Raw genomic sequence first — 27,288 nt, forward strand, 5'->3', positions numbered from 1 at the left:
GCCGAAAGGTGAAAAAAGACGACGAGAAGAAGTCGAACGAGATATGCCTGAGCAACGTCAAGGCTAGAAGGGGAATGTTTGGCGGTGGGCAGGCGAAAGAAAGAGATGGATGGCTGGACGGATGGACCTTGTCGCTCCAGATGGTCGGCCGTAACCAGCTAAGGACGGTGCTGGGGAGCTTCGTGGAGGCAGGGCGAGCGGGCGAGACTAAGAGGTACAAAGGCACCAGGGAACCTCGACGATGACGAGACAAAGTCGGCGGAGGGCAGCGCCAATTGGTGAGAGAACCGACGGTGGGGAAGGAGTCGGGGCCAGGGGTGTGTGAGCCAGCGCGAACCAGTGAGCAGGCGGGTGAAGGCGAGAATTTGAAGGGAGCCTAGGGGCTTTGGGGGGTCGAGTTGAAATGCGCCGATGAATGTGGCCTGGTTGAAGGGGCGTCTGCAGCCAAAGTAGCTAGCAGATGAGCTAATGGGAGCGAGATGTGCGAATCAAAGCGCCCACAACCGGATATCGTTGGTTTCAAAGAGACCTCGACCGTTCGTGGCAGAGTTGATTTACAGATCTTGAGAGCCTGGCTAGCAACGATCTCGGTGAGATAGCGAAAGCGGAAGGAAGCAATGTTAAGTAGCGGAAGTTTGTCTATCCTCCATGAGGTTGAGGTAAATCGATGGATGGTGGGCAGGCACCGGTTAGTACATAATTAGGGGACTCTCAGCTGTACTGTATTCTATAGATGATAATATGGGATTGGATGGGTTTGACGGAAAACGACGGGTCCAAAGGCGACCTATTCCACTACCTACCTATTACCTACGCGGAAGGTACGGTACTATACCTTAACTCAGTACTAACCAGTTAAGACGGACAGGCTGCAGAGATAAGATTGGATAATAAATGGAGTTGAGAAAGTATAAGTCGGTACGGATACCTTCCTTCATTTCAGATCAGCAGGAGCAGGAGGCATGCGTGGTCGGGCGGTCTTACTGTAACCTGCAGCGGACTTTCAGCTTTTAGCAAGGGGTTACATTTCAGCGCTATTCTACGCCGAATTGAAATACCTCTCCATTCATCAACGTACTGTATGCTTGCTACCTACCTCTATTCACGCGTATACATAAATAGGCACAGTGAGGTAGGCAGGTACTTTATCTGTTCATTGGAGCTATTTTCCAGCTCCCCATAATTCGAGCTACGCGTCACTCTGTTGAAAGAAGCATTTGCTAACGTGTACCTCAAGGTACCTGCAGAGAGATATTTCCTCGAGTTTGTTTATTCAAGATCTGGACCAACGAGAAGCTTCGGTTTATCCCAGGCAAAGGATCGATCCAGGCCAGTCATGTCATTCATCCTGCACGACAATGATTGAAAGGGTATTACCGAGTTGCGAATCGCTACTTTCTTCCCTCCCATGGAGATGCACAAGAACGAATGCTCGACGATCGCTCGAAGAAAAGCGCAGCGCCCTTGGTTTTTCGATATCGTCTTCCCTCCCTGGTTCAATTTGCGCTTGACACGTCCCTCCTTCACAATTAATCACCGGTATATTCCCTCAATGCATACAAACCCCCAATAACTAGCGCTCCTTTAGCTACTTTGACCCTCGTGGGCAGTTCATCAGGCACTGATCGGCGTGCCAAAATCGCATTCTGCCGCTCAATGTCTCAAACTCCATCCGCTGTGGCTTGGCAAGAGTCAGGCTTATGCTAGATGCTGCCCATTGGTTCCCGAGAATCATTCACAATGGGAAGCCGACTGCCCGGGTCTTTGTTGAAAATATTAGCAGGGTCAGATGCTGGATGTACATCAAGACATTGGCACTGATGAGTTTTCCTCAAAGTCAAAATGTGATGGCGGGTCTGGTGGAGAGAATATCTTGCCGCCCGCACACGGCAGCCCTCTGTCTGGCTGGTAGCGGAGTTTTACTTCTTCACTGACCCCGACATCCCCTGCATGTACCGCGTATCCCCATGTTTCCCAAGCTGCCTTAGTTGGTAACGACGCCTAATCTGGGCACTAAGTCCCAAGGGCCAAGGCTCGTCGCTGAGGGCGCTGCCCGTAGCGCCACGAGATCTCTTACATATAAGGTTGGAGCGATTCATCCGCATTCCATTCATGGAGCCAGTCGAGCAGCGCGAAAGAACGAGGAAATTATTGAGCACGAGGTACTGTTTTCTGATTTGCGTACAGCATCTCAAGATATACAGCTTGGAACCAAGCACGCGACTTACTCTGTATCCGTACATGACTCCAGTTTGCCGGATCACACAGGAAAACCTGCAACTTTACGAAGTGCAATACGTACTGATGTACGGCCAATCCAGCATAACGAAGCTAGTGGTTATCACAAAGGATGTTCTTCAATCCCTTGAGGTGACAGAAACAAATGGCCTGAAGATTGCTTTCATCTGAGCAAAGTGGTCAAACTATTTCGTCTCTCAAGTTCTCGGCGGTCAAGTTTTCTGATATCCTGACGGCGAAGCCAGCTCAATGGAATTTCGACCAGGGGTTTCCGCCGGGGTACCTGGAGATGAAGTGGAGCTGGCACTGCAACCCTTGTCAACACATATTACCGGTATTGCATATAATTATCCATTTCTATTTTCTGTTCTCCTCATACCATGCTGCATTGGTGTTTGCATGCAGAAACGCCGTGCTGGTCATCCAAATCTTTCCTCTTCCCCTCACCGATGTACCGTTACTGTACTCAGTACCAGGTTTCGATATTTGATCAAGTCTCACCACGCGAACTGTATTTACGCACTATCTTGGCATAACCATTGTTCCTGCTTACAGAAACATCAATGCCAGCACAATAAGCTCGCATTGCTACCCTTTCAGGTGGGTCAAAGAAAATTCGAGACTTAGTTAAGGGTGTTATAAAGATTAGGATAGTCTACTCCAAGCTTTTTTGCCTAAGCATGTCTAAGTCATTTTGTCGATAGGCTTCTGTGTCCTGGTTTTTCCAGACCACCTGCCTTTCCAATGAGGAATAAGACTTCTTGATATGGAGAAAATCGCAGCTTGGGCTGCCCTTGTATGTTTACATGCTCTTGTTTTTATTACCCCTCGTTGTTAATGCGAAACCCTCGCAATGTTGTTAATGGAATTTCTCTTCGCCGCTTTTGAAACGGCGTATTGCTTGCTGCCCCTGGTCTGACTTATAAGTCTATCAGTAATTAGCTCGAACTTGATACGTATTCGAATCAGTTTGCCGGTCACAAGCTAAATCCCGCGGGAAGTTATTTTCTCTCTGCAGAATACTGTACATACTATCGCCCCAAAACCGGATGCCTCTTATATCCGCCCTCTGATCATGATTATCTTGTTTCGTTTCGTTTTGTTTCAGCCTCGTCGAAGTACGTTTGTCAAACAATGCCTTCACACCAAATCTTGATATTGTTCTGGCAATTCCAAGTCCATCTAAATTCATATGATTCTGATGATTGATCGATCTTCATGACTTTTACTATATGATGTCTCCTTATCCGGCGTATAACATTGGACGACGTGTCGAGCCTGTCGACTTGAAAGGATTGCGTCTATCAAACTCGATTTCCTAAAGATGTCTCGTTCAAGGCCGTCTTCGGGAATTGCGTCACATGAGATTTTGGCTAGAGCCAGGCCTGCCACGTCTCTGCATTCCTCCCAATCACGTTGAGTTTCTGGTGACTTATTTGGCTTCAAACACGAAACGAATTGAGCTACACCAGCCAGATGTTGACGATCACAAGAGAAAGGAGTCCGTCGGCCAACTTGGTAGCTTGAAGTGGAACGCAAGGACCTAAATACCCTTGAATTCCACAGTCACAGGTATTGGCAAGAGAGATACAAAAAAGAGGCACTGCTCTAAACGTTAATTTGGTTGAACAGGACAGATCATGGCCGCGGGTTCACTGATCTGGTTGTAACGTAATAGGTGCTAACTTGGTACAGGTTGTTTCTTAAATCTTCAAAGAGCCTCATCAATCTTCCGCTTGTCTCCGATTGGATCAATGACATCGGTAAATTCAATATGGCCTACGGTTTCGGCCAAGTTACAAGGTCTGTGTTGTTTTCAGCCAGAAAAAACTTCCAAGATGATGGATCTTTGACGGCGAGAGTGCGATTGATTTACGTCCTGGTTCGTTTATTCTTGATCTTTGGTTATGTCTTGTTCCGAGACTTTGACTAGCCTGGAGACGTGGGTTTGTATTGCTGAAGCGGCCACGGAGCACGCATCCTACAACGATTAAACAATGCCCTGTCAGCATATTTGGATATTGAGCCCACACGTTGAGCTGATACTGAGATGGAGGTTTCCATGCAGCCAATGCTGTTGACGATATGCAAGACACGTCGACTTACCTGCACCAGGTGGATAAGATCAATCGCAGCTTAGTACAGTGCCCGAGCAGAGAATGTTTCTAATGGGTGTTTAGGCCGAGGCATCTACATATTATATGGAATGCCACAATATGCCTTGGAGGCCCAAATTCTACTGTCAGCTAAAATCAAGGTGTGCTCCTCCATGATAACATGACTACGATCGACGTCATTCGAGTTTAAGCATAGTTATGGGAACACATCGTTATCAATATGATATGTACTGTTTACGTGCCAAATGTTACGTAGTTGATCAAGAATAATAGTCGATTATTAGTATTAGTCTTTTCTACTCCATATTGTATTGCAAGTTGAGAAGCCAAAGCTTTGATCCTGGATCCTGTCTGGGGAGGGGACGTGCTTGTTAATTGGTGATTTTATGGATCTAGCTTGGGTTAGGTGCCCCTCAGAGTATCCGTACCGCTTCCCTTTTTTGGTGATACTGATACTGTACTGTACGTTACAGTACTGCTCTACCTTGCCTGTATTAGTTTGGTTTCTGTTTCTGTTTCTGTTACTGTCTATCTTCTCCTTAAAAGTGATCCACCTCACTCAATTTCATCTACATACTGGCTACCAGCATCACCATAATCACCAGCATTAACACCAGAATCGCGATATCTCGACGGAACCAGTATAGTCTGGTCAACTCATACTGCAGCAAGCCAGCACAACACAGCACAGCACAAAGGACATATTATATTATCCATACCGCATCTGTCGAGGGCATTTTGCGACCAACCGTTATGCGACATTGAACTTTCATCGACACATAAATTTACTTTTACAACTAGTCCCGATTTCTTTGACCGCTTCACCAGCATAGCATCCCTTCAATAGCTTCAGAAGTGCGACTGAGGCCGAGCAACCCCCCAGCTTCTCACGAGAACTGGGCGCCTCGACGTCCAACCGACACTCGCCTCGCCCATCCCCAACTTTCGGACTCGAGTCAAGCAAAGTCACTCTCATCGCGTCAACGAGCCGCTTCACTTGTCGATCGGCCCATCAATAACGAAAGAAAAAGAGGCACAGATTCCGTCGTCAGGACAAAGTTGTTGGATATCTTTATGACCGGTGATTGACGACGCTGCCTTTGGAAAATATCAATACAATGAGCTCCGACGAGTCCCCTCCCGGCGGTCTTGGCGCGCCCGAGTACAGCAATGACCTCAAGCCTGTTCTGTCGCCTATTTTGCCCGCCTCGCCTTCGTCCTCCAACAAGCCCGATTTTATACCGCTCGTTACCGTTGTCGGATTCCACCACGCCAGAGGCCCCGAGGTAGAGAATTGGTTTGGCGTGGAAGAGGGGACTGATCCAGCGGCCGACTATGGCTGGCCTTTGCTACCTTTTATGGCCCTGAGCGATGGTGCGCACGCGTGAGTTCGCCCTTTTGATTGCAGTCGGCTCATCTATTTGGGAGAGCGACCACTTGTTGTTAATGGTGCTGAGATTATTGGGCAGATCGGAAGAGGACTTTTCCTACTTTACACTCCTTTGTCCAGAGACGGACACGAAGCCAGCTACGTCACTTTTTGGAATATCCTGTACTCGACAGCTCGACTCAACCCAACTCATCAATCGCCCTGCCGATGTCACACGCTCCACTGTCCAAAAAGCTGTTGTGGTCATTGCCGACAGCCCACAGTTCTTTGGCATGCTCCGTGAGCGTCTGAGTATCGTGACACAGGCTTGGTTCGCCCAACGCGAGTTCACTGATGTCGAGATCCTCCGCAGGTTCCAGGAGAGCCTCGCAGATGAGAAGGCCAAGGGTGTGCTCAATGACCAGGTAGATCGAGACCAGTACCTCGGCATGAGTTTACGTGAATTGATCCACGAGTACAAATGGCAAACGCTGGTTCTCTTGAAGTGCTGTCTTCTTCAACCAAAGGTAAAAGCTTTCTTTGCGTTTATTGAAGCTTGTATAGCTAACCCACTTATAAGATGCTTTTCTTTGGCTCGAGGTGTGATAAGTTGTGCATGATGCAGTTTTCTCTTTTGTCCTTGATACCCGGCCTCATTCGCAACCTACAAGACAGCGCAGACCCCGAACTAAACAGCTATGAGACGAGTTTGACAAAGCCTACCAGTTTGCGAACTAGTGATCGCAACTCTTTGCTATGCTACATGGGCCTCCCGCTTCAGATATTTGGCAAGGTGCGTCTTACCGTATCACATTATTCACAGCAGTAATTAATATTAGCGCAGGGAAGCTTATTTGGGCCTTATACACCCTTACAGCAACTCGACATCCTTGCCGACTTTGGAACAAAATCCTATATCGTTGGTAGCACAAACTCACTCTTGCTTCAGCAGAAAGACCGCTATAGTGACATTCTCATCAACTTGGACGAAGAATCAGTCGTAATCAACTCACAACCACTCAGAACCGCTCTTACTCTCACAGCTGCGGACCGAAGATGGATAGATTACCTAACCCACGAGATCAACGAGACGTGGGATGAAGCCAATCCCAACAGACCAAAGACTTTGAAGTACGTCGGCAGCGAGGAATTTATCAGGCTCCAGTTTGAAGAGTACATTCTTGCCCTCATCTCGTCCGTCAAATACCACAACTACCTCAATGCGAACCCAAATAACCCCAAAGCCATGCTTCCCGAGGTCGAGGGTGACCCCGTTGCAGACTTTGGCTACGAGTGGGTAGAGGCTTGGAAACGCACAGAGAATTATCGCATGTGGAACACAAACACTGACTCCCACCTGTTTGACATTGTCGACCCTCGACATCCCTGCGCGGGCGGCCTCAATATTGAGGATGTTCAACGTCGAATCGCAGAGCAAGTAAAAGAGCTGCACCTGGACGAGCGTTTTGCGCAAGGGCGCGAAGTCCTCGGCAGGAATCTCGCTGCTGGTCGGGAGAAGGCCTCATTTGTGCTCAACAAACTTTATGCTGACATGGAAGCTCTACGAGAAGCCCAGAGACGCCGCGCCGAAGAAGCCCGAGCAGCGTCTCTACAAGATAATCCTGACCAGCCAGCCGGATCTGACCCATCAAAAGCTGGACAAACTGGACAATCGGCTGGCGCGCGAGCTGGCGCTTATATCGGTAGTTGGGCAGCCTGGGCTGGCGAGAAGCGCCGAACAAGCGGCTGGGGAGCTAGTTGGGGTCGCAAAACAACGACTAAGCCAGAGAAATCTGCTGATGACTCTACGTCAAGCAGCCCGATTGACAGAGATTACCAGATGATCAGTGCCCCTGAATCTAGAGGGGGAAGTTCAGATGAGCAGGCCTCGCGAAAAGACAGAGGAGCGAGCTTTAGTGAGAGTATACTCTCAGGGGTCAGCGAGTCCAACAGTCGACCAACTTCAGGGACCAATAAGCCTTTACCTGGCCCACCAGTGCCCAAAAAGGAGGATGATGGTTTCCAAACAGAGGGAGTTGTTGGCTCAAAGGACAAAGGGCTCGAGGTGAGTCCTCACCCTGACGGTAACGGTGCAGCGGCAAAGGATTGATGAGACCATATATAAGTGAAAATAAGAGGATACGCTGCTATATTGGACCAACACCTTATAGGATATAGATATCATGATCGGACCGAAATGGGTTAACTTTTAGCGAAAATTATATATGCTGTTAGTGCACTTAGTCGGGATTTGTAGCCAATACATCGTCAAGTCACGGGTCAAGCAGAAGTCATCAGCACGAGTTTAGCTTTGCATGAACGCTTATTCTTTCGAGTATATTCGTGCCCAAGACCTTTCTCTTGTGCCGCTCATTCCAGTCCTTTTATCGCTATACCCGCAACCTGATCGACCAAAATCTTCTGCCCCATGGATGGCCGCCCTCTTCCAAAGCATGATCAAGACCAACGACACGTAAAACACCAGAATAAAATAGGGGGTGTATAAGGGGGAAGCTTGCAGCACCTTGTCCTGGATCAAAGTGCTGACATCTAATGTTGACTCCGGCCCACATCACCTTTGTCCACGACCCTTTCCTGACCGCTCAAGGGAACAAGAGGCAGTCGCGTACGACGGGTGAGAACCAGATAACTGTGCTCGGAGTAGCCACGTAATAAACTGAGCGTGAGAGGGATTGTAAGATGAGGAGGGAAGTGATTCTATAACCCTCGTCTTCCAAGCGATGTGATGTAAAAATTGAGACTTAAGCAAGGTATCCTAACTCATCATCCTCTAGACGCTCTAGGTACTCCTTGTCAAGTAAAATTTCTATGCACTTCTTGATGTCGCCAACCTTTGGCACAAAGCGGGACCTAATCTGGTTGATGGTCTCACTGACTAGGTTCTGGTGCTTCATCTTCTTACGTGCTTTCATGATTCGCACGATCGCGGACTATAAACAGTTAGTAAAGTTCTTGTAAAGTTCTTTGCTGTGGAAGCAAACACATACCTGAAGAACCAGCTTTCGGTCCTCCTCGATTGTCTTGTTGGTCTCGACCTCCTCTTGCTTCGCCTCCTTCACACCACCAATGTTCAAATTAATACGGATCTTCTTGCTCTTGAAGTCGTAGTTGAGCTTGAAAGTCTTACCGGGCCCTGGCTTTTCACCAGATGCGCCGGGCATGATGAGCACCTTTGCCTTCAAGATAGTAGCAAGGGCCTGATCTATAACCTCCTTGCTGAGTTGAGTAGCGCTGAGCATATCATCATAGCTGTAGCTGTCCTTCTCGTTGAAAAGCAGGAGAATGGCCATCTGGTAGATCGATACCTGGAAGGTGTAGGGAGTCTTGCTCGCCTTGCAGTAGCCGGCCTTAATCTCACCCTTGCAAAGATGCCACATCCACGTGAGCTTACGGCCATCGTGCTTGTGCTTATAGAAACGCGAAAAGCGCTCAATCTCGGCTGCGATTTCAGGAGGCGGGTTGAAGTCAGTGGACGGCGCCGTCAATGGCCAAAAACCAGTTCCTAGAATAGAGAAAGTTGAGTCAACCACCTTCGTAGACTCCACGTCTTCGAGGTGGGCTCGGAAGTCCTTGTTCAAATCCGCCGAGATCTGCATATCCTGGAACATACGCTGAAGCTTGTTGGTGTACTCAAAACCGCATGCTTCCTTGAGTTTGCTGATCATGCTGGTCTCAGCATCATCGGAAGATGAGTTGCTGTTTACTAGGCGTCGGGCAAGCATACGCGAGTAAAACTTTTGGAATACGTCCTTGTCTTCGATGTACTTGAATACCGTCATGATCTGATCAAGAATATTTTCCAATTCGGATTCCTCGATGCTGGTGCTGCTCTTCTTGAGCAAGTGATCAGCGTACTTAGCCAACAGCTCCGGTGATTTGCTAGATCCGGATTTGCAGACTTCGTTACGGTTGACGAACTCCCTGCATGCATTGTCCAGAGATCGTGTAAACTCAGGTTCACTCTTGAAGGCTCGCTCAACGAGACCCTGATACTGTGTGTGAATCTCAAGTAGAGCGTCCACATAAACCTTTGGCTCAAGCTTTTCGCCCTCCGAAGACGAGACTTTTTGCACAGCAGCAAGGCCAGCCTTTCTGACGTGTGTTTCGAAGCGGGATCTAAGCGGCTCGAGACCGTCCGGAATCCTTGACAGAAGCTTGTACATCCTAGCCATGTCTTCTTCGCGGTCATTATCAAGAAGTACTTGGAACTCCTCCCTGAGAAGAGCTGAATGATCTGCAATAAGAGCTTGATTGCAGCTCTTTTTGAGCGGAATGGCAATGTCCTGATGAAGATACATGCGAACACGTTCCTCTTCCTCAGCGAGACGTGCTTCGGCCTTCTTCATGTATTCCACAACACTGTTCTCTGCCACAAATTGCTTCGATTCGGCATTATAAAAGTCCCTGGTGGCTTCGAGGAATGGGCGCTCGAAATGGTAGCGGTAGACATCGAGGGTTGACTTGGATGGATCTGCCTCGTCCAGTCCCAGGGAAACGAAGGAATCCACGACTTGCTTGATCTGGCCGTGCTCAATAGTCTCGCCATTCCTCTGCTTCTCGACGAGCTTAAGAACCGCATCCATAACCTTGACGCTAACCTTCTCAAAGAGCTCCTTTCTCCATTGCACGAGATGCAGCGTGTAGACGTCGTAGATATTCTTCTTGCCCTCGTCAATCTCCCGCTTGACCCAGTGTCGGTTGAGATAGCGGAAGAGGTGGTGAATGTACTTGGCAGCGACTGTGTATCGACCCCATTCTTTAATGTAGAAGGCGAGCAAGGCCTCGTCGGTGTGAGTCTTGCTTTGATTCACGAGATTCTCGAGGTGATGCTTCAGGTAATCTATAAGTTTGTTATATAGCTCCTCGCCGAGAAGATGCGCTGTCAAAAGTTAGATCTGCTATCCGTAAGTAGGATACGCGGATGTACTTGCCTCCTCGATGGTTAGAGTGCATCGCAGGGCTGTTCATGCCAACAGCTTTCTGAGACGTGCAAAAGTTGTGGACGGCGCTGGAAAATATTAGCACATGACCTCCGTAGACTAGGGAGTATTATCAAAGGTTACTGACGTATAGACACCCATATACATTTGCATGTCAATACCCTGTTCGAGGTCGTTCATTACGCGTGCGATACCAGCTTGGAGGTAAGCCCATCTGCTCTAGTCAGCTTCTGCAGTTCATAGTTACCCAAGCGGGAGACTCACGTTGCGACGATGTCCTCCCTGTTGGGTATGGGGGGCATCTGGCCCTGTGCGCCCATCTTGGCGGCCATTATGCGCTGACAGAGGGAGGCGAATGGAGAGTTGACGAAGGTATCGGTGATGGAGGCGGGGTCGGTATCGAGGGGCTCGACGCGATGTCGTCAGAGTCGGCAAAGTGTGTTTTCGTGATGGGAGTAGGATTACAAAACGGGGGACCGAGATGCGGAGATTCAAGGCGATGGTGAAGACAGCCCGTGGTGTAGTGGTTTGACAAAAGAAAGTTGTCGAATTTAGGATCGAGTTCGTTAAGTAGTAAGAATTCTGGCTGGGGTGAACTCAAGAAGCGGCTTCGGATGGATAAAGTTGAGGGTCGATCAAGAGTTTGTGCTTTCGGTGGAGTAACAGCAGGTCATAAGTTTAAATCAGTCCGAACCACGCCAAATGAGTCATAAAAAAGAAACAACTCGTGAAATGAGGGCGATTCTTCACGGTCAAACAAATGCACGGGAATGGGAGGAGGATCAGGCAGTAGCTGGAGGTCAGACCGCAGCTGGGACGAACAGGACATGGGCAAGGCAAGGCAAGGCGTACCTAGTCTACCTAGGCTATCGCTATAACTGGCTTAGTGCTTGGATCTGCCGTCATCCACCGCCTAGGGATCACTGGGTTTTGGGTTTTGTCTCCGACGACAGGGGGCCTAGAACGTGACAATGGGAGCCTATTTTAAAATAGGTACTATGGATTGTTTCGAAGCTGCCTGTGAAGTGCATAGCAGAAACCTATTTCTATAAAGGCCATTCATTTAGCAAAGGCGATAAATCAATCTGAAGATTTACTTAATAGCAAGGATGAATACACGAAACACTATTCAAAATTCATCCTAGTGTACGTTTCATCAGCAGCATTGTTCAAGTTATTTAGTTCTGTTCATTTCATCTATTTGAGGTATCCCTGAAACTAAGAAATGTACTACGAGGTATGGCTATAAGATACCTGTCTGTCTGCCTGTAGGGAGCCATCCGTGATTGATCATGGTAATAATGATAAAGGAAAGAAAAAGCAGCAATGAACGCTAAACACGGTCTACCGTGATATCAAAGTCAAATGTTCCATATTCCAACAAGCCGCGCCATGAGCACTCCCTGCTCAAAGTGGTATCCCAAAATTCATAAGCCAAGTCCGTTGCACCGATCCTCATCCTAACCGTGTAAGCCATCATCCTCGCCTCCTCCCAGACGCTCGACAGTGCGGAATATGTTGACTGCGAAGTTCATGGACCAGGCAACCAATCCTATCAACATGAATGCTGCCAGAGCTTTGGACAGATTCCGCACTGCAGTGTCAGACAAGTTATGGTAAACGAGGCTTTCAAACGCGAGTGCTGTGCTCGCGGATTTGAAGATGATGAAAAAGAGGTCTAGTAAAATCAGAGAGATCTTGGAGACAACTGATCGTAGGCCCAGAGGCTTTCCTGTGTATTCGTCCCAGATCATATAGCCGATGTAAGGAATAGCTACACAGTCTACAGCGACTGCAACGATAGATTGTGTCTCCTCAGCTGAATCTGAACTGTCGACATCTTCGAGTTGATGTATTCGTGCCGCGACACCAAGTGCAATAATAGAGGTGACCATGACACTTAGCCTGAACATTAGAGGGGCGAGGGAATGACGGATAGCCATATACCATATACGTTTATATGGTGCAAGGCGCTTTCTCTTCCGAGATATCTTGGCTTCCTCGGCATTGTAGGGGTGGCGAGCTGGCGTATCAAAGTTTGGTTGCAAGTTCCGGAGAGCCTCAATATCCATGACCTTTGAGTCCTCGTCCGTCATGCGGCCCCATGCGGATGACTGAACAAAGTCTTGCCATGCTACACTCGGTTGCGAGGTTAAGGCTGGTTTATGTCCGGGCACAATAACAGGTTCTGCGGATCTCAAATGATCCCATTTCCTACCACGCATCGAGGCGCGCCCATACCGCATAAAATGAGGGATCTTGCCCCTCGTTTCCTGACCTTTACCGAGAAGGGGATCCTGTGGATCGATGAAGCCATCTTTGGAGACCCGCCTTTGAGGGTCACTTGGTGATGAATTGTGCTGAGGTGGAACGGCGCGCGAAGGAGGTCGAAGGAGTCGTAATTGATCGTCACTCGCCGAGCCATGCTCGCCATCGTAAGAGTTGATCCATGCTATATTCAGAGTCAGGTTTTGAGGAATCGAACAAAGATATCTCGCGAGCGCTTACGTGGGAGAGATCGAGGAGGGCGGAGACGGGCAGATCGAGTCGCAACAGAGCTGCTCAAGGTGCGACCGGAATCATAAGTACGGGGAGAGTCGTGATGTGTGCTAGAGCCAGTGCCATTTCCAGTACCAGTTCGTGGGGGTGAAGGAGGTGAAGTCATGACTTGCGGGCGGCAACAGTGAAGAGCCCAGTCAATGATGGCTTGAAACTATATCTTCAGCCGGACGTTGAAGCCGGCGAGGGCGATCGCAAAGCGCACCCAGAACAATCTCTCATGGCAATCGGTTTGTTGGAGCGCGGCTGAGCCGGCGAGCGCGCAGGGTTGATACCAAGATGGTAAATGCACAAGAGCGTATGTAGAGTAATGCAACCAAGAAGTGGTATGGGTAAGAAAATAACGTAGTAGGTATAAGGTAAAGTAAAGTAGCCCCAGGAAGGTAATTAAATTTGGCGGCAGTCGAGACTTGGGCTCAAACTACTGTACGCAACACACACGACAGACAGAGGCAGCGACAGCGACAGGCAGATAGACAGACTGAAAGAACGACACAAAAAATACAATGAAAACGGGGAAATTGAGATGAGCTTGAATAGGAACATGCCCGGCCGCAGCCAAAGCCATATTCCCTGTCTCCTGTCTACCAGGTACTTTGTTCCCCCGGGCGTTTCGACGCGCCTGGTCTGTGCAAGCCCGTCATTCAGAGGCCGTTAGTGGGTGAGATTGCCTGGACTCCACTGTCAGCCTATGTCCTGGAAGCTCTGGCAGCGCTAAAAGGCGTCATTGCCAAGGTTTCTCGTGCCGCTACCAGCGTCTTGTGCCGGTTTTTCTTCTCACAATAACTGTAGAATGAAATCATGAAGACAATGCACGTGTATGTCATAGAGAGGAAATGTCCGTTGAGAGACTGAACCTTTCCTCTACCACTGCAGAGTAATAAATAAGCTTTAAGTGCAACCCGTCATCCTCAAATTACCCATGCCAGCCCCAGTCGTGCCCAGAGTGCCCAGTAACGATTTTGCATACCTGCTGGCTGCCTCCTTGCAGCAACGTAGATCCCACAGGCACGGAGCAACAGGGTCTCTGTCCCAAATGATAGATTGGGCGGGCACTCTATTTATACGGATACGCGCGAAAGTCACAGCGTTTAATTAACATCACGCGACAACCCGGCCTAGCTCCACAACCGCAAGTCTAGCTACCTATTTAGATCTGTATCAGAATCAGGAATCTCTTTCATTTATATCTGTCTGTACACACCTATGCAATAGACTTTACAGAATTAAACAAAAAAACATAGTGGATTCAGACAAGATATAATGGGTACCTAACTAACCCAAGTACATGTTGTATTCTCCGAACTCCCAGAGACCGATCAATCGAATGTCATCTATCCCCACATCACAGCTATACCTTGGTACCCAATGAAAGTCTGACGTATCTCTCTGTATTTGTAGGGCACATACGGAAACACCCTTGCATCTTCGACACCTTGCTCGTCTCTAAATAAGCTTCAAGGGTCCTGTTTCTCGTTTACATCAACGGCCAAGTTACACACGTACTCAGTTACAGCAAGATTGCCTTTAGGTTCCCTGTTTAAACAGGAAATCAGTGACATATCGACAGACTTATTGACAGCTACCTAGGTCGAAAAAGATGGCGAATCGGTGCCTAACAAAGGACCAAGGTACAACAAGCAGTGCTGCTACTTTTTTCTCACTATCTACTCAAAGGTATGTAGCAAAACTCCAGCTTGCATAGCTGCACCTCGAAGTAGGTTTCTGGTTACTGGTTACGTCCAATCAAATCATAACAAACAGTCTTCAACTCCCAAGAAGCTAATTCCCGGTTTTGGTTGGTGAGGCTATGTAACTATATGCCTAGCAGACTTAATCACATCTCAACAAGTAAATCGACTGAAATGTAGCTTTAAATGTTTTTTTTTTTTTTCTATTGCTGTTATTTGCTTGAAGTGTATCTCCTCGGGAGACGGATGTGGCTATGTTGTAAAGGCATGGCCTATGATGATATTGACCTTGATTGTGCTTCGGCTATCCAAGACAAGACCCTCTCACCGGAATAATCCAACCTTCTTTTCGAATCTTGTAGAATTATCTGACGTCGAGCCTACATTCGTGATAGGCGATCTTACAGTCAAATGTGAGCTGGTGAAGGAAGTCGCTCAGCTAGGTTTCGTGGTTGTCAAGGCCACGAGTATGGAATTGGGGTATATATGCGTTCGATATAGTCCGCTTGAAGTTGTTGTATCAATTCCCGTGGGTCATCGGTCCGTCTCGTTATCGTTCTTGTGAAACCCTAACCATTCTCCTAGCATACCTCCCGGCTTCGGTAGAGGACATTCCCTCTTGGCTCTTTCCTGTGCGCTTTCGGCTTCCTCGCTTGAAACGTCGTTGAATTGTACGATTCCGTCTTCGACCTTGGGGTTGGTGTCTTTTCGCTTCCACCTCATTCGTCGGCCATTTTCATCAACCATAATATCTCCATCGGCGAATCGGGCCCGTGGTACGGGGCAAGGGAGCATGTGAGGAATTGTGACGACGATAAAGCAGGCGGCGACAGTCGTTGCGAATAGCGACGACGTCATTCGCGACTTTGGGTGAAGGAGTGGTGGCATGATATGATATGATTCGATTCCAGGATCCAGAAGTAAGTCGTTTGGTGAAGGACTCTAAAAGTCTCAATTGGCCATCAGCGGGTGCTTCAATGGGTTTTTAGTGCCATTGAACTCACATAACGACCGTAGCATCGTCCTCCCGACACGCGTTGACCAGGTCGACGAGCCGGTGGTTTCGAGCGATTTGTGGTGGTAATCCAGAAATCCAAAGCTGCTCACTCAAACCTGAGTTATGCTATGTTTCCCATTGGCTACCGGTTGAAGGGGATGTTGTCGGCGGACGGTCGAATGTAAGTCCGATGTAAGCCAATCTTTCGCGGGGCAGGAGCTTGGATCCACTCCGATAAGCCGATAGAGCGTCACTCAACAGCGCGAATCGCGAAATCTCCAAATCTATCTCCAACACACGCGACCCAGCGTTTTAGTATTCCCCACGCATCCCTTTAAACGGCAGATCGCAACTTTAAGGTTGAATTGACTCACTATATCTTCATTCTTGCTTGACTGCCCCCAACCCCCTTCAAGCCGTATCTTAGCAGGCACGCACCACCTAATCGCCACTCAACCGCATAATCAATTATGAGCGACCTCGACAAGTGAGACTCCAAGTCCAACCGCCGATCACCGGACCTTTCGAGCTAATCTTTCGATTTCAGGGCCATTGCGCAACTGCGCGCATGCCGACCGATCCCAGAAGCGCAAGTTCGGGAGCTTTGTCACAAAGCGCGTGAGCTTTTGATCGAAGAGGGAAACGTCGTCACTGTAACGGCGCCTGTCACGGTATGCGCTGTTCCCCAGCGAAGGCATCTGCTATATCTTAACAATCGCTGATATCTCTGGTAGATATGCGGTGATATCCATGGGCAGTTTCATGACTTGATGGAGTTATTCAGGGTTGGGGGTGACGTTCCTGATACGAACTATCTATTCATGGGTATGGTCCTTCACCCAGCTTTACAATTTCTGTTACATCGGAATTCTAACACGGGTTGCCAGGCGATTTCGTCGATCGCGGTTTCTACTCGCTAGAATCATTTCTTTTGCTACTTTGTCTAAAGGTCCGATACCCCGATAGAATGACTCTAATTCGCGGAAACCACGAGTCTCGCCAGATCACAACGGTTTACGGTTTCTACGACGAGTGCATAAGAAAGTATGGCAGCGCCAATGTTTGGCGCTATTGTTGCGACGTTTTTGACTACCTAGCGCTCGGTGCTATCGTGCTGGGCGCTTCAAACACCATGTCACCTGGAGTAGAGCCCGTCGACGACGAGACCGAAATCGAAGTTTGCGACCAGAACGGCTCCATTATGAGTCGATTTCCCCGACGCCGACCAGATGAAAATTCGCAAGACCAGATTCAGAGCCCAGGGGGCACCGCTATGGACAAGACAGGCCCACCAGGATCAGGCGCTTCAGGGTCAAGTGGTGGCTCTGTCGGAAATCCCGCTGGAGCAGTACTCTGTGTTCACGGTGGCTTGAGTCCTCTGGTCGATACAGTGGATAAGATCCGACTGATAGACCGGAAGCAAGAAGTACCTCACGAGGGAGCTATGTGCGACCTGCTCTGGTCCGACCCTGATGAGATTGATGGCTGGGGTCTTTCGCCGCGAGGTGCAGGCTTCCTATTCGGTGCAGATATTGTGAAAGTTTTCAACCATCGCAACGACCTCAGTCTTATTGCACGCGCTCATCAGCTTGTTATGGAGGGATTCAAGGAAATGTTTGACGCTTCCATTGTCACTGTTTGGTCTGCTCCAAACTACTGTTATCGTTGCGGCAATGTCGCTGCTGTTCTTGAACTCTCTGAAGATGAGTCTGGCACGGGCCTGTTTGCCCGTAGCAACGGTGATGTGGGAAGAAGCGATGGCGGGGCTGGAGTTATGATGGAGGGTGCCATGCCGCCTAGAAGCGGACCTGCACGGAGATACAGAGTCTTCCAGGCTGCACCTCAAGATTCGCGGGGCATGCCTGCTAAGAAGCCGGTCGCTGATTACTTCCTGTAATCTGGGTAGCATGCCTTCGATATTCTTTGTTTCCTGAATTTTTAGACATGAGGCGGTTTTTGCATTACGAGATTCATTAGGTTTGGGGTTACGGATATGGCGCGGGAGTTAAATTCTAAATACATTTTTTTCCTTTGCTACCTAACTAAAGGGGTATCACTATATTGCGCCATTCAAATGCTTCACGATGCAATAGTCTTTGATACATGATGTGTCGTCTCCGGGTGGGTTGTCTTTGTCCAGCATGAAAGCTCATACTACAAATACACCTTCTTCCTCTTTTGGTCCGGCCTCTGCGCGACTGTCAAACTTCTCCATCATCTTCAGCTGAACCTGCAAGTGATCAAAACTCTCAATGGCTCCCCAGTCTGTCGAGTCAGGGCTATCATACAGTCTTATCAGAAATTCGAATGCAGACATGAGATCTTCTCCTTGTTGTTCCCGTGCCTCTCGTGTCATAAGATATGGCATCAGTTCGAAGAGTGTATGCAGTTGCCCTCGTTCTTCACTAGAAGGCTTTCTAGCCCCCTTGCTGATATCGGTGATAACAGTAAGTATGGTAGCGCCGGTATGGACATCGTCTGTATCGAAAGAATTCGAACCGTCTGCCGTGGCAACAAATTCACCGGCAACGTGTTCGTCGGCCACAAATACATATGTGGTTGCTCGAAAGGAATCTGGATCTTGGTTCTGCTCTGTCTCGACTTTTGGTGCGGCATGAGCGGTTCCCTTCTCATCATCTTCCAGAATGCCAGACCTGTTAGCGATACCGGTCATTTCGCCAGGTTCTGACAATCGATTCTCACCTGGCTCAGGCATTGTCGTCTGTTCGTCTTTTGCTTCCCCTTCGTCTTTGGGTCGATGCTGCTTAGGGCGGCATTCGTCACCTTGCTTCTTCGAGGATCTGAGTGACAGTCTTTGGCCCATGCCCACTTCGGTTTCTCTTTAACGAGTTTCTTCGCTTTCTTCAGGTCTTTTCTGGCGCGTTGTCTTCTAGGTTTACCCACCCACGTAGGATGTAGTCTGTCTCGATCCGTACGGTTGTTCGCGCCTGAAGAAAACGTACCCAAAGTTGGAGTTGCGAATAAGAGTTTGATTTGGGGGGTGTTGTCGATTGGTGCAGTCAAATATATACTCGATCTTCGGTTGACCGAAAGCATTTGATTGATAATAGGATCTAAACTTGATGGATAATTCGACATGGTTAATATGATGAACAGTTGCACCTAGGCATCGGGTTGCTTTATAGCTTTGTTGGAACAAATGTTGCTGGTAATCTTAAGGCGAAGTGTTCCTTCATCTGAGATAACAGGAGGTGTGGCTTCTGAACATTCTCGGCTGTTCGCCCGTTTGTCTTTCTGCATTGTTCAAAGACATTGTCCAATATCTGAGAGGCTGGCTTGTGGATTGGTTGATGTTTGTGCAATCGTTGTAGGTATGAACTGCCGCTAAACGTAACAAAGCGAGCTAGAACTGGCAGGTTATGTGGCAAAGCATGAGTTTGTTGTGTTCTATTCTTCTTTGATACTTGCTGAAATCCCGTTGTCCATCCGTGCTGGTTGTTCGGGCAATATTCGTAGGTGTTCGAGTTTGACATTCTTCCAACGATCCGAAAAGGGTAAACTAGTAGCCAGGCTGCCATTTAAGCCGTAAAGCTTGAAGAAAGCAACGGATCATGGGCCTTGGGCTTCTCTTTGTCAATATCATTTTCGCTATGTCGTGATCAAGTTTCAGGGGACTGAAGAGACCCCGTGTGCGTGGATATATCCCTCTGGGCCTCTCTGCTCGAACAATGCAAGATTATTCGAATAGAACTACCATTGAGGCTCCAAATCGTTCCGTTAAACATAATGCGTTCTCGTCGTCTAAGTGGGTGATGTAGTCGTGGATTGGTGTTCGGACAAAATCAGCTATGGTCGAGTCGCCTTTCTGTTAGGTTCCAGAGAAAAGATCGCAATGTTAAGCTAATTTCTGAGAATGCTGCGGTGCGAATGCCCGAAGATTTTGAGGCCACCAGATGCAGCGTGGATTGGATCGAGAAAGCCCTCTGCATGATGGTCATCCAGTCAACACGGCCCAGGAGGACCACCATCTTGTCCTACCGGGTTATGAAAAGTATTTATCGGCATACTGTAGCCCAACGATGACGAGACATCTGTAGGCATGGGTGCCACAGAATAGCTATGCCGCCGAGGATCATCCATCAAAGGCCCAGGGGTACTGATAGGATGATAGTTTTCCGTTCGTGAGACTTGGGGGTCAGAAAACATTTGCGATGTGTATTGCTGTGGGTGCATCGCCGAAGTGATCGAGTGTCTCGGTACTGGCGTAGGTACGTTAGATGGGAGTGGCCGGGCATGGGCATGGGTATGGGCATATGCTGAGCCAGGCGGAAGAGATTGGCCAGATTCCCAGAGAGAAGAGCTACTTGTAGATCCACTGGCGATAGATGGTTCGCGGCTCTCTTGGGGAGGAACAATATAAGACATGCCTGTTTCGAGAGTCGTGGGCCTTCTGGGCGCGATGACTTGCTGAAGAGACTGAACGTTCTCGCTCGGCGTGTTGGAGGTGAAGTGAGATACTGCTGCCGGGTCTGTCTGTGCCGTCGTTGTAGAAGTTAAGTAGCTAGATATGTAATCATCGCCAATTCCATGCCGGTTAAGGAGTCCACGAAGTTGTCTATTCTCTTCAGCAACCCTCCGCGCAGCGTGTTGCACCTCCGAGGACGCCTCGACACCCTGAAGCTCATACACTCGAAGTCGTTGCTCTAATTCCTGGAGATACTCTCTCCTGCGGGCCCGGGATCTCCTCTGATTGTCTCTGATCCGGGCAAGATTGGCTTTTTGCTAGAGGCAGGGACGCATTGGTGTTAGGAACAGTCAACCGCAAGAAAAAGGAGATGGACGAGAGAACAGAAACGTACTGCCGGTGTAGACATTGTGCCTTTGTGTAATATGATAGGGCAGGCGTTGTCAGTCTGTGGTGAGAATTGGCATCTGTGTAGTTCGCGAATCTAGCAATGGCCAACTTGCGAGAACACCGTAAAGCTGGTCAAACGACCTTGATCAGAGAGTAACGGGAGGCACTCAAGCCAGGTTGTGAGAGCTCAAGATGGATCAAGCTGAAATAATTCAGATGGGGAACACCCAGGTCTAATAGATGACGCTTTCCCTTTTATCGAAAAGATTGATGGGGCACCAGTAGTGACATATCCCAGGGTATTTATGAAGACGTATTAAGACGATAAGCTCATGAGAAGGACCGCCACATGGGAAATGTCAGCCACGGCGGCAAGTCCTTTCTTTTGGAGAGGGCGAAAGGAGACAAAGAGATTGGGGGCCTCTATACTACAGTATGGAGGAAGTATCAGATACATGTATAGATTCAGGGCCCGGAGGACCCCATCAACGGACAAGGCAGCCCTATTGGGACGACGACGAGGACGCCGGCGCGGGACGGACAAGACCAGTCAATGCAAGTTATGTCGAAAGAGCTGCAGGGCTGCGCTACGAAATAAAAGTTGCGAGCTAGCTGCAACCCTTGTGCAAGTCAATCTGCGACAAGAGCCGGTGAAGTACAGTAGTTAGGGGAGTCAAGGGACCGCTCAAACGAGCAGCACGCCACCAACTCGATATGTGGAAAACGGTAACAAGCCACACTTGGGCGCTGACACTGCGACTCTGGTCTTGTCCATTCACAATCCCGTTCAAATATCTTAAGTTCTTGATAGGAGGCGACGCAACTTTCGCTCACAGCGTCACGGTGCGAAGTTGGGGCGTGTGACGGGCCTCTAGACAGGCGTCTCATTAGTAAAGAACGACATATAAGATTCCAGGTCTTAACAAGATGAGCTGTGGATGTGGTATGGTAAACTGTGTCGAAGCCTGTGAGAGGATATTTCACTGAGCGGCTGTGCCAAGTTGCAGTTGATTGAACAGGAAGTGATGCCGTATGCAAGCTGCTCAGGGATCTTGTCAGTTGAGGTAGTGGCTGAGAAAGGTTTTGAGTTTGCAGAAAGCGGAGATGTAGCTGAAATGACGGAGCTCTGGGACGGCAGGAGGGGCCAGGGCCAAAGGTCGATGTTTAGTGATTCGATGAATGGGTATCATTCTGTGGTTAGGTACTGCAAAACCTCATCGACGACGACGTGATTCGGCGACCGCCAGCGTAGGAGCTCCGAGGGTATGGCTACCAGACGATACATCACACCCACTTTGGAAAACGCGCTGCAGAAAAAGACGGGTTGGCGTGTGCCGTTATTGCCCCCTTGTGGCGATAAGGTGGGTGTAAGTCAGACAGACAGGGTGCACTATACGGAGATCATTACTGAGCCACGCGCTCATAAACACGCATCCTTGAATTTGTATCGCAGAGGATTCGAAGAGACGAAAGCGTCAAGCCCTCCCAAACCATCCAACAGTGCGGGGTGCGGTGTGTTGTCCAAGAGTGCCGCGCTGGATGCATCAGAATACATCTTTCAGTTGCTGCACCGGGCTGCTAGCTTGGCTTGTTGACGGGCGGCTCTTACCTCTGCGCTAGGTTGTCGCGGCTAGCATAGTACATACTAGATATGTGTTGATGAGATTCATGTACCTAAATCGCTGACAGGCATCCCGTTTGGCCTAGGTAGGGTACTCTTGGTACTGTAGGTAGGTCGTACAGTGAGAATGTGAACCCCCTGGGTGTGACACTGTTCCCCAGTTGCCAGTAAGGGCTAAGCTTTGCTGGAGGAGTTGCCGGGCGCCGTTCCTTTCTTTTTTCGAGATAGAATTGTGAGGTGACTAGGTACAGTAGGTCCAAGGACAAGATGCAAAGTCCGGGACTACGCTAGCGATGCACGGTCGCTCATGGTTTAAGGGACCGAAAAGGGAATCGCGAAAAGCAGATTGACGATGGTGGTAGAGGTAGAGGTAGATCGGTACGTATCACCGTTGACTGGTGGCTCAACCCTACAGCCAAGTGCTGTGGTGAAGAGACCCGACAGCTGAGCTCCACGGACGGCGTGTAACTTGGGTCCGGCACCAACGGCCAAGAATGAAGCAACAAGCGGTGATGATTGGGTTCAGGAGAGGCAGCCCAGAGCCAGGATACATGGATCCGTTATTCGTACAGTACTGCACCGCATCGCATCACACGATACGGGCGCAAATTCAAGGAAATCAACGTCTTCAATCAGGCGTAACATCGGGAATTTGAACTTAAGCTTGAACTTTGGAGTTATCGAGTGAGACAGATCGCGAGCCTAGAATCAATTGAGCGGATCCAGATCAGAAGGAAGACACTGACTGGTGCAATGTAGCATTCATCTAAGCCAAGCCTAGAGTGCAGCAGTGCAGGACCAGGACAGGGACAGATGCATGGGTGCAGTCAGAGGCCGAGAGGCGAACACAAATGAACTCTTTTTTTTTTTAATTTTTTTTTTTATGATTGAGTTCTATTGCCTTGTCATGGTTGGTGATGGAACATCAAGGTCGTGATATGATGCGGTGTGTGGTGATAATCGACTGGCGGCAGGTACCACCAAAAGTACAGTAAACCTCACCTTCTTTTGGGGGAGGTGACGGGACCGAGGAAGGACCTTCGTCATGTGCCTGTTATTCCCCAAATCTGGCGAGCCCCTTCCCGGGGCCTAGGGGTTCTGCCCGAGTTCAGTGGTTGGAGGCTGGAGGCTGGAGGCAGGAGCCGGGGCCCCAAATCTCGATCTTCGCCAGGGAAGGAAGCACCAAAGGCTGTTCCAAGGGTTTGGAACTCAACGTCGAATGTGGCTGAGGGGCTCAAATTCCAGACCCTGCTACCCCACTTCGGTAAATGCCGACCGTTGAAACATTGGAAGATTAAACAGAACATGATAGATGCAAGTGCTGACAGACACATCCATGCTAACAAAGGAGCAACATATGATTGACCTCCCTTGATTTTAAAACGGCAGATCCCATTGCTACGGTAGATCTGAATAGCAGAGAACAGCAGAGCAATATAGTTGTAAGCTTTATGTCAGTATGTGTAACATTCAAATAGGGAAAAGTGCACTATGTAAGTTCAACTACTCGGCTAACATTAATTGGAGTTAGCCGAAACACAGGTAATCAAACAATCAGCCTATCATTTACAGTATTACATACAAATAACTTTTCAACATTTTTTCAATTACATCTCGTGTTTCTTGTCTTGTTTCGGACCTTTGAAGCCGCTTAGTTATGTGATGCGTCAAAACAAAACAGGCCACAACCATGGTCGTGCAATCCCAGCACCGTGGTAATGGTAACGGGGGCCACCGGACTTGTGTTCCGTCCCGTCTACCAACCTACTGCCCAAGTACATTACAGTACAGTACAGTACCTGGATCTGATCTGATCTGCGCGACTGCATCATATCATATCATCTGATGGGCTAAAAAATGAGAATGAGACACATGGACCTCTTCACATCCATGATCCGTCTCCTCTGCAGCGCAAACTGAGACTGCAACAAGTATGTACGTAGGCTATCAGATATCGGCCGAGGACCTCGGTCTGTGTAACAACCACAACCCAATCCGACACATAACCGTCTGGTGTACGCAATCTGTGTAACACGAAGCATGTCAACTTTTTGAGGCATAAACCGCAGCTTTGTTCAGAATATCTTGGTAATATTTTACATGAATAGTAATGGAGTGATCCTGACTTGTCCCGATTCCCGAGACCCGCTCTTGTCCGCCCCGGTCACGGAGCTGCCGTTGAGAGTGGGCCCTTCATAGGCCGGGTGTTCTACTCTATCATTCGGCGTCCCCTTAGCTCAATTTTTTCCTCCCCTACACCTACAAGCCATGTTACTGATCCGTTCGCAGTTTTCAACCCTCCATTTGACTCTTTTCTTTTCTTTTTGCTTCCAGTTCTCTGATAATGGATGCATCCGATATGCGTCTCTCGGGTGTTACAACTGCAAACCCAATTTCCTTTATTGTACTGTCTCAGCCAAGCAACTCCCATCTAACCATCCACCCGGAACACTGTCCGCTACCAACAGCCAATAGAAAGCCGTCGAGTCAGGTGCAAGAAAATTGTCTCGGCTTGGTAGTGGACACTGACACCTACTCAAGAGTCAGACTCATGCACAATACTGTAGATGGACCATCAGATCCCGACCGAGCTGAATTGTCGGTCCGTCTCCCAACATCTTCGGGAATTTGTTTTCCAGATTCCTTTTGTGTGTAGGAACGTAGCATCCACGTCATATTCACGATTCAGGCGGTCAAGGGGTACCTTGAGCAACAAGACGTGGTTGTGTATTGACAGCTTTACCGATGATACGTTAAGAACAGTACCATGTGGCAGCTGGTGTGACCCTTTTTTCTATGATTTTCAGCCCTCGCATCCCTGTATATCATTGTTTTTCTTGACTCACGCATCAATGACAGGCTACTATTCGTTGTTTACCACAAGTACCGTATACTTCAACCTTTCCCATGGGTTGTTCTTATCCCTACCTACCGACTTGACCAAGATCGAGTCATGGCTTTTACACCGCAAAACTTTACCAGCTTGTCAACCACGTGCTGAGTTGCTTGAAGTAAACTTCATCCCGCAGCACCGTTTCAAACTCGTCTCTCTTTGCAAGCATGATTAGCTCATCATCGATCGCTTGTGTTTGAGAGAAGCGCAGTCTTGCCGCTCGAAAGTCTTGCGTAGCTTGTCGAAACTTCTTTTCTGCTTGGGTCAGCAGTTTTTCTTTGAGGCAGTGTGCGCAGAGACTCGGGATCCAGCCCTGATCTGGCAACGTCCTCGGGAGTAAGTGAAGTCCTTCTCTGGTCAAGGACCTGGTTGGAATTGCATGTCCACATCCAGGGTAAACGAGATCAACTCGACAGAAGGGGCAAGTGTCCTGAGTCTTGAACCACTTTTTCAGGCAGCGCGAGCAAGCAGTGTGTCCACAGGGCATTAAACTGAAATTGGTCTCGTCGAGCGGCTCTGCATCTGACTTAATCTGACAGCTCACTTGACGACATATCTGGCACTCGAGTCCGATTGGCTCATCGATCAGAAACGTAACCTTGGGAAATGGGACAAATGACTCTTCAGGGTCGTAGCATCGATGAGGCTGAAACCATGAAGCGAATCGTGGTAGGAGTTTTGACTTTATCCGTGATCCAAGAGATGTTGTTGCATTCGTTTCCTGGCTCTGAGTTCTGGAATTAGTGTTAGCCCGGGTTCTCAGGTACCTCATTCGAGGTGGCTTCTGGTGCGTCGTCATAGTGGATGCTGTAAGTGATTCTTGATCGAATGGTATAAGTTGATATGTTACTGCTGTTGATTGGCAAAATACAGAGTTAAGTTGCAATTTGGCGAGAGATTTAAGTCAAAAATTGAATTGGAACAATACTTGGAATTTTAGAGAAATGCAATCATTACTACTCGACTCTCTATATAAAGAACAAAGAACGTTATTCTAACTCCGGTGTTTGACGTTGAAAGAATGAGATATGTTGAAAACACTTTCCGTTCAAAGGACAGCACCGAACAGTCCCTTGTTTGTTGTCTGTGCCCATATGTTTATCATCAGTATTCCATGGACTCTTGTTCAATGTGGAATAAAACACTTCTGTTCGAAGATTGGAACAAACATCGACATATAATCTATTTCTCAGAACATTTACGGTTGAACGCCCGGCCAATTTGCTCCGGGATGCATTCAACTATGTACGAGATGTCTTCTCTATCATATATCACAATACACATAGCAAGATTCATGGTGGAAAAGATCCGATTAACAACTATTTGATCTGATCTTCTCCTCGGAAATCCTTGAATAGTAATTTCGCCGGTCATGAGTTGCGTTTGACCTAGACATGTTTAGTGGGCTCTAGAAACATACCACATAGGTACACCCCTAAATCAATGAAGGCTACGGGTACGGTGCCCGGTCGGATCCCCGATCTATTGGTCTGGTAGTTCCCAGAATCCTACTTCTTATAACGGATTAGCTATAGCAGTTAATCACACTGTGGTACGGTAGCTTCAGCTGCTCAGGAAATACATATGTATTGTGTGGAGATCTCGGGGAAATTAGAGTGACATATCAGGGGAAACCTCGTTCGTCCTTTCCTAATACTGAAATACTTGCATGAACCCTTGATCGTATGCACCAAAAGCTGATAGATCGACCAGCTAATAACCTAGCAAGCAGGTATTAGTAGGTGAACATCCTTTTCTGGCTATTCACCATGCCACGCGTCACAAGAATTCGGCTACTGCCCATGACATGCTGTGCATATAACAGCGGAGTGCATAACTAGGTAGCGATCCATCTCCATCAAGCGGTAATTTTGATGTGGCTGAACTACTTCTACCTCCACCAAGTCTCGAGGTGCTTGCTGTAAGGGGGTTTGTCGTATACTCACCCGGACTAAAACTCACCCGATATATCATGGAGATGGGCTAAACATCTCGGCTGGAGACAATGTTGGCTGCATTCAGAATT

General features: G+C 48.5%; 8 protein-coding genes across 8 annotated transcripts; 2 read left to right on the plus strand and 6 right to left on the minus strand.

Moving 5' to 3' along the window:
* Positions 1-5,473: 5,473 nt before the first annotated feature.
* B0J16DRAFT_261335 (transport protein Avl9-domain-containing protein) lies at positions 5,474-7,834 on the plus strand (the record flags this gene model as incomplete). Its single annotated transcript, XM_046123272.1, has 4 exons — positions 5,474-5,739; positions 5,825-6,251; positions 6,305-6,517; positions 6,569-7,834. The coding sequence occupies 4 exons, from the start codon at positions 5,474-5,476 to the stop codon at positions 7,832-7,834; spliced, it is 2,172 nt and encodes a 723-aa protein (XP_045989772.1).
* Positions 7,835-8,391: 557 nt separating this feature from the next.
* Positions 8,392-11,202, minus strand: B0J16DRAFT_35118 (Cullin). Its single transcript, XM_046129153.1, has 5 exons — positions 10,950-11,202; positions 10,813-10,899; positions 10,677-10,753; positions 8,733-10,624; positions 8,392-8,675 (listed from the first exon to the last, which is right to left on the minus strand). The coding sequence occupies exons 1-5, from the start codon at positions 11,015-11,017 to the stop codon at positions 8,487-8,489; spliced, it is 2,313 nt and encodes a 770-aa protein (XP_045989773.1). The 5' UTR covers positions 11,018-11,202; the 3' UTR covers positions 8,392-8,486.
* A 646-nt stretch (positions 11,203-11,848) lies between these two features.
* Positions 11,849-13,768, minus strand: B0J16DRAFT_329908 (uncharacterized protein). Its single transcript, XM_046126373.1, has 2 exons — positions 13,194-13,768; positions 11,849-13,137 (listed from the first exon to the last, which is right to left on the minus strand). The coding sequence occupies exons 1-2, from the start codon at positions 13,348-13,350 to the stop codon at positions 12,146-12,148; spliced, it is 1,149 nt and encodes a 382-aa protein (XP_045989774.1). The 5' UTR covers positions 13,351-13,768; the 3' UTR covers positions 11,849-12,145.
* A 1,342-nt stretch (positions 13,769-15,110) lies between these two features.
* On the minus strand, positions 15,111-16,081 carry B0J16DRAFT_329910 (uncharacterized protein). The gene is made up of 2 exons (XM_046126374.1): positions 15,940-16,081; positions 15,111-15,885 (listed from the first exon to the last, which is right to left on the minus strand). Exon 2 carries the CDS (start codon positions 15,821-15,823, stop codon positions 15,470-15,472), a length of 354 nt encoding a protein of 117 aa, XP_045989775.1. The 5' UTR covers positions 15,824-15,885; positions 15,940-16,081; the 3' UTR covers positions 15,111-15,469.
* Positions 16,082-16,195: 114 nt separating this feature from the next.
* On the plus strand, positions 16,196-17,955 carry B0J16DRAFT_329912 (Metallo-dependent phosphatase-like protein). The gene is made up of 4 exons (XM_046126375.1): positions 16,196-16,419; positions 16,480-16,603; positions 16,667-16,757; positions 16,820-17,955. The coding sequence occupies exons 1-4, from the start codon at positions 16,403-16,405 to the stop codon at positions 17,827-17,829; spliced, it is 1,242 nt and encodes a 413-aa protein (XP_045989776.1). The 5' UTR covers positions 16,196-16,402; the 3' UTR covers positions 17,830-17,955.
* A 126-nt stretch (positions 17,956-18,081) lies between these two features.
* B0J16DRAFT_378581 (uncharacterized protein) lies at positions 18,082-18,648 on the minus strand (the record flags this gene model as incomplete). Its single annotated transcript, XM_046130930.1, has 1 exon — positions 18,082-18,648. The coding sequence occupies one exon, from the start codon at positions 18,646-18,648 to the stop codon at positions 18,082-18,084; it is 567 nt and encodes a 188-aa protein (XP_045989777.1).
* Positions 18,649-19,463: 815 nt separating this feature from the next.
* On the minus strand, positions 19,464-20,923 carry B0J16DRAFT_35170 (uncharacterized protein). Its single transcript, XM_046129218.1, has 2 exons — positions 20,753-20,923; positions 19,464-20,675 (listed from the first exon to the last, which is right to left on the minus strand). Exons 1-2 carry the CDS (start codon positions 20,765-20,767, stop codon positions 19,896-19,898), a joined length of 795 nt encoding a protein of 264 aa, XP_045989778.1. The 5' UTR covers positions 20,768-20,923; the 3' UTR covers positions 19,464-19,895.
* Positions 20,924-25,184: 4,261 nt separating this feature from the next.
* On the minus strand, positions 25,185-26,260 carry B0J16DRAFT_35197 (uncharacterized protein). Its single transcript, XM_046129243.1, has one exon. It carries the CDS (start codon positions 26,059-26,061, stop codon positions 25,345-25,347), a length of 717 nt encoding a protein of 238 aa, XP_045989779.1. The 5' UTR covers positions 26,062-26,260; the 3' UTR covers positions 25,185-25,344.
* Between the last annotated feature and the right edge of the window lie 1,028 nt (positions 26,261-27,288).

The sequence above is a fragment of the Fusarium flagelliforme genome (genome assembly GCF_020744385.1).
Source record: "Fusarium flagelliforme strain FIESC 12 MPI-CAGE-AA-0113 chromosome Unknown B0J16scaffold_1, whole genome shotgun sequence".
In the NCBI taxonomy this organism is placed as follows: domain Eukaryota; kingdom Fungi; phylum Ascomycota; class Sordariomycetes; order Hypocreales; family Nectriaceae; genus Fusarium; species Fusarium flagelliforme.

Excerpts from the sequence above, each read along its gene's own strand:
- B0J16DRAFT_329908 (XM_046126373.1), bottom strand. The coding sequence starts at position 13,350 with ATGACTTCACCTCCTTCACCCCCACGAACTGGTACTGGAAATGGCACT. Across the intron at positions 13,138-13,193 it reads CCCTCCTCGATCTCTCCCAC|CATGGATCAACTCTTACGAT; the intron begins GTAAGCGCTCGC and ends CTCTGAATATAG.
- B0J16DRAFT_329910 (XM_046126374.1), bottom strand. The coding sequence starts at position 15,823 with ATGCCACCACTCCTTCACCCAAAGTCGCGAATGACGTCGTCGCTATTC.
- B0J16DRAFT_35118 (XM_046129153.1), bottom strand. The coding sequence starts at position 11,017 with ATGGCCGCCAAGATGGGCGCACAGGGCCAGATGCCCCCCATACCCAAC. Across the intron at positions 10,900-10,949 it reads AGGGAGGACATCGTCGCAAC|ATGGGCTTACCTCCAAGCTG; the intron begins GTGAGTCTCCCG and ends TGACTAGAGCAG. Across the intron at positions 10,625-10,676 it reads GCACTCTAACCATCGAGGAG|CGCATCTTCTCGGCGAGGAG; the intron begins GCAAGTACATCC and ends AACTTTTGACAG.
- B0J16DRAFT_329912 (XM_046126375.1), top strand. Across the intron at positions 16,604-16,666 it reads CTGTAACGGCGCCTGTCACG|ATATGCGGTGATATCCATGG; the intron begins GTATGCGCTGTT and ends TATCTCTGGTAG. Across the intron at positions 16,758-16,819 it reads TACGAACTATCTATTCATGG|GCGATTTCGTCGATCGCGGT; the intron begins GTATGGTCCTTC and ends ACGGGTTGCCAG.
- B0J16DRAFT_35197 (XM_046129243.1), bottom strand. The coding sequence starts at position 26,061 with ATGACGACGCACCAGAAGCCACCTCGAATGAGGTACCTGAGAACCCGG.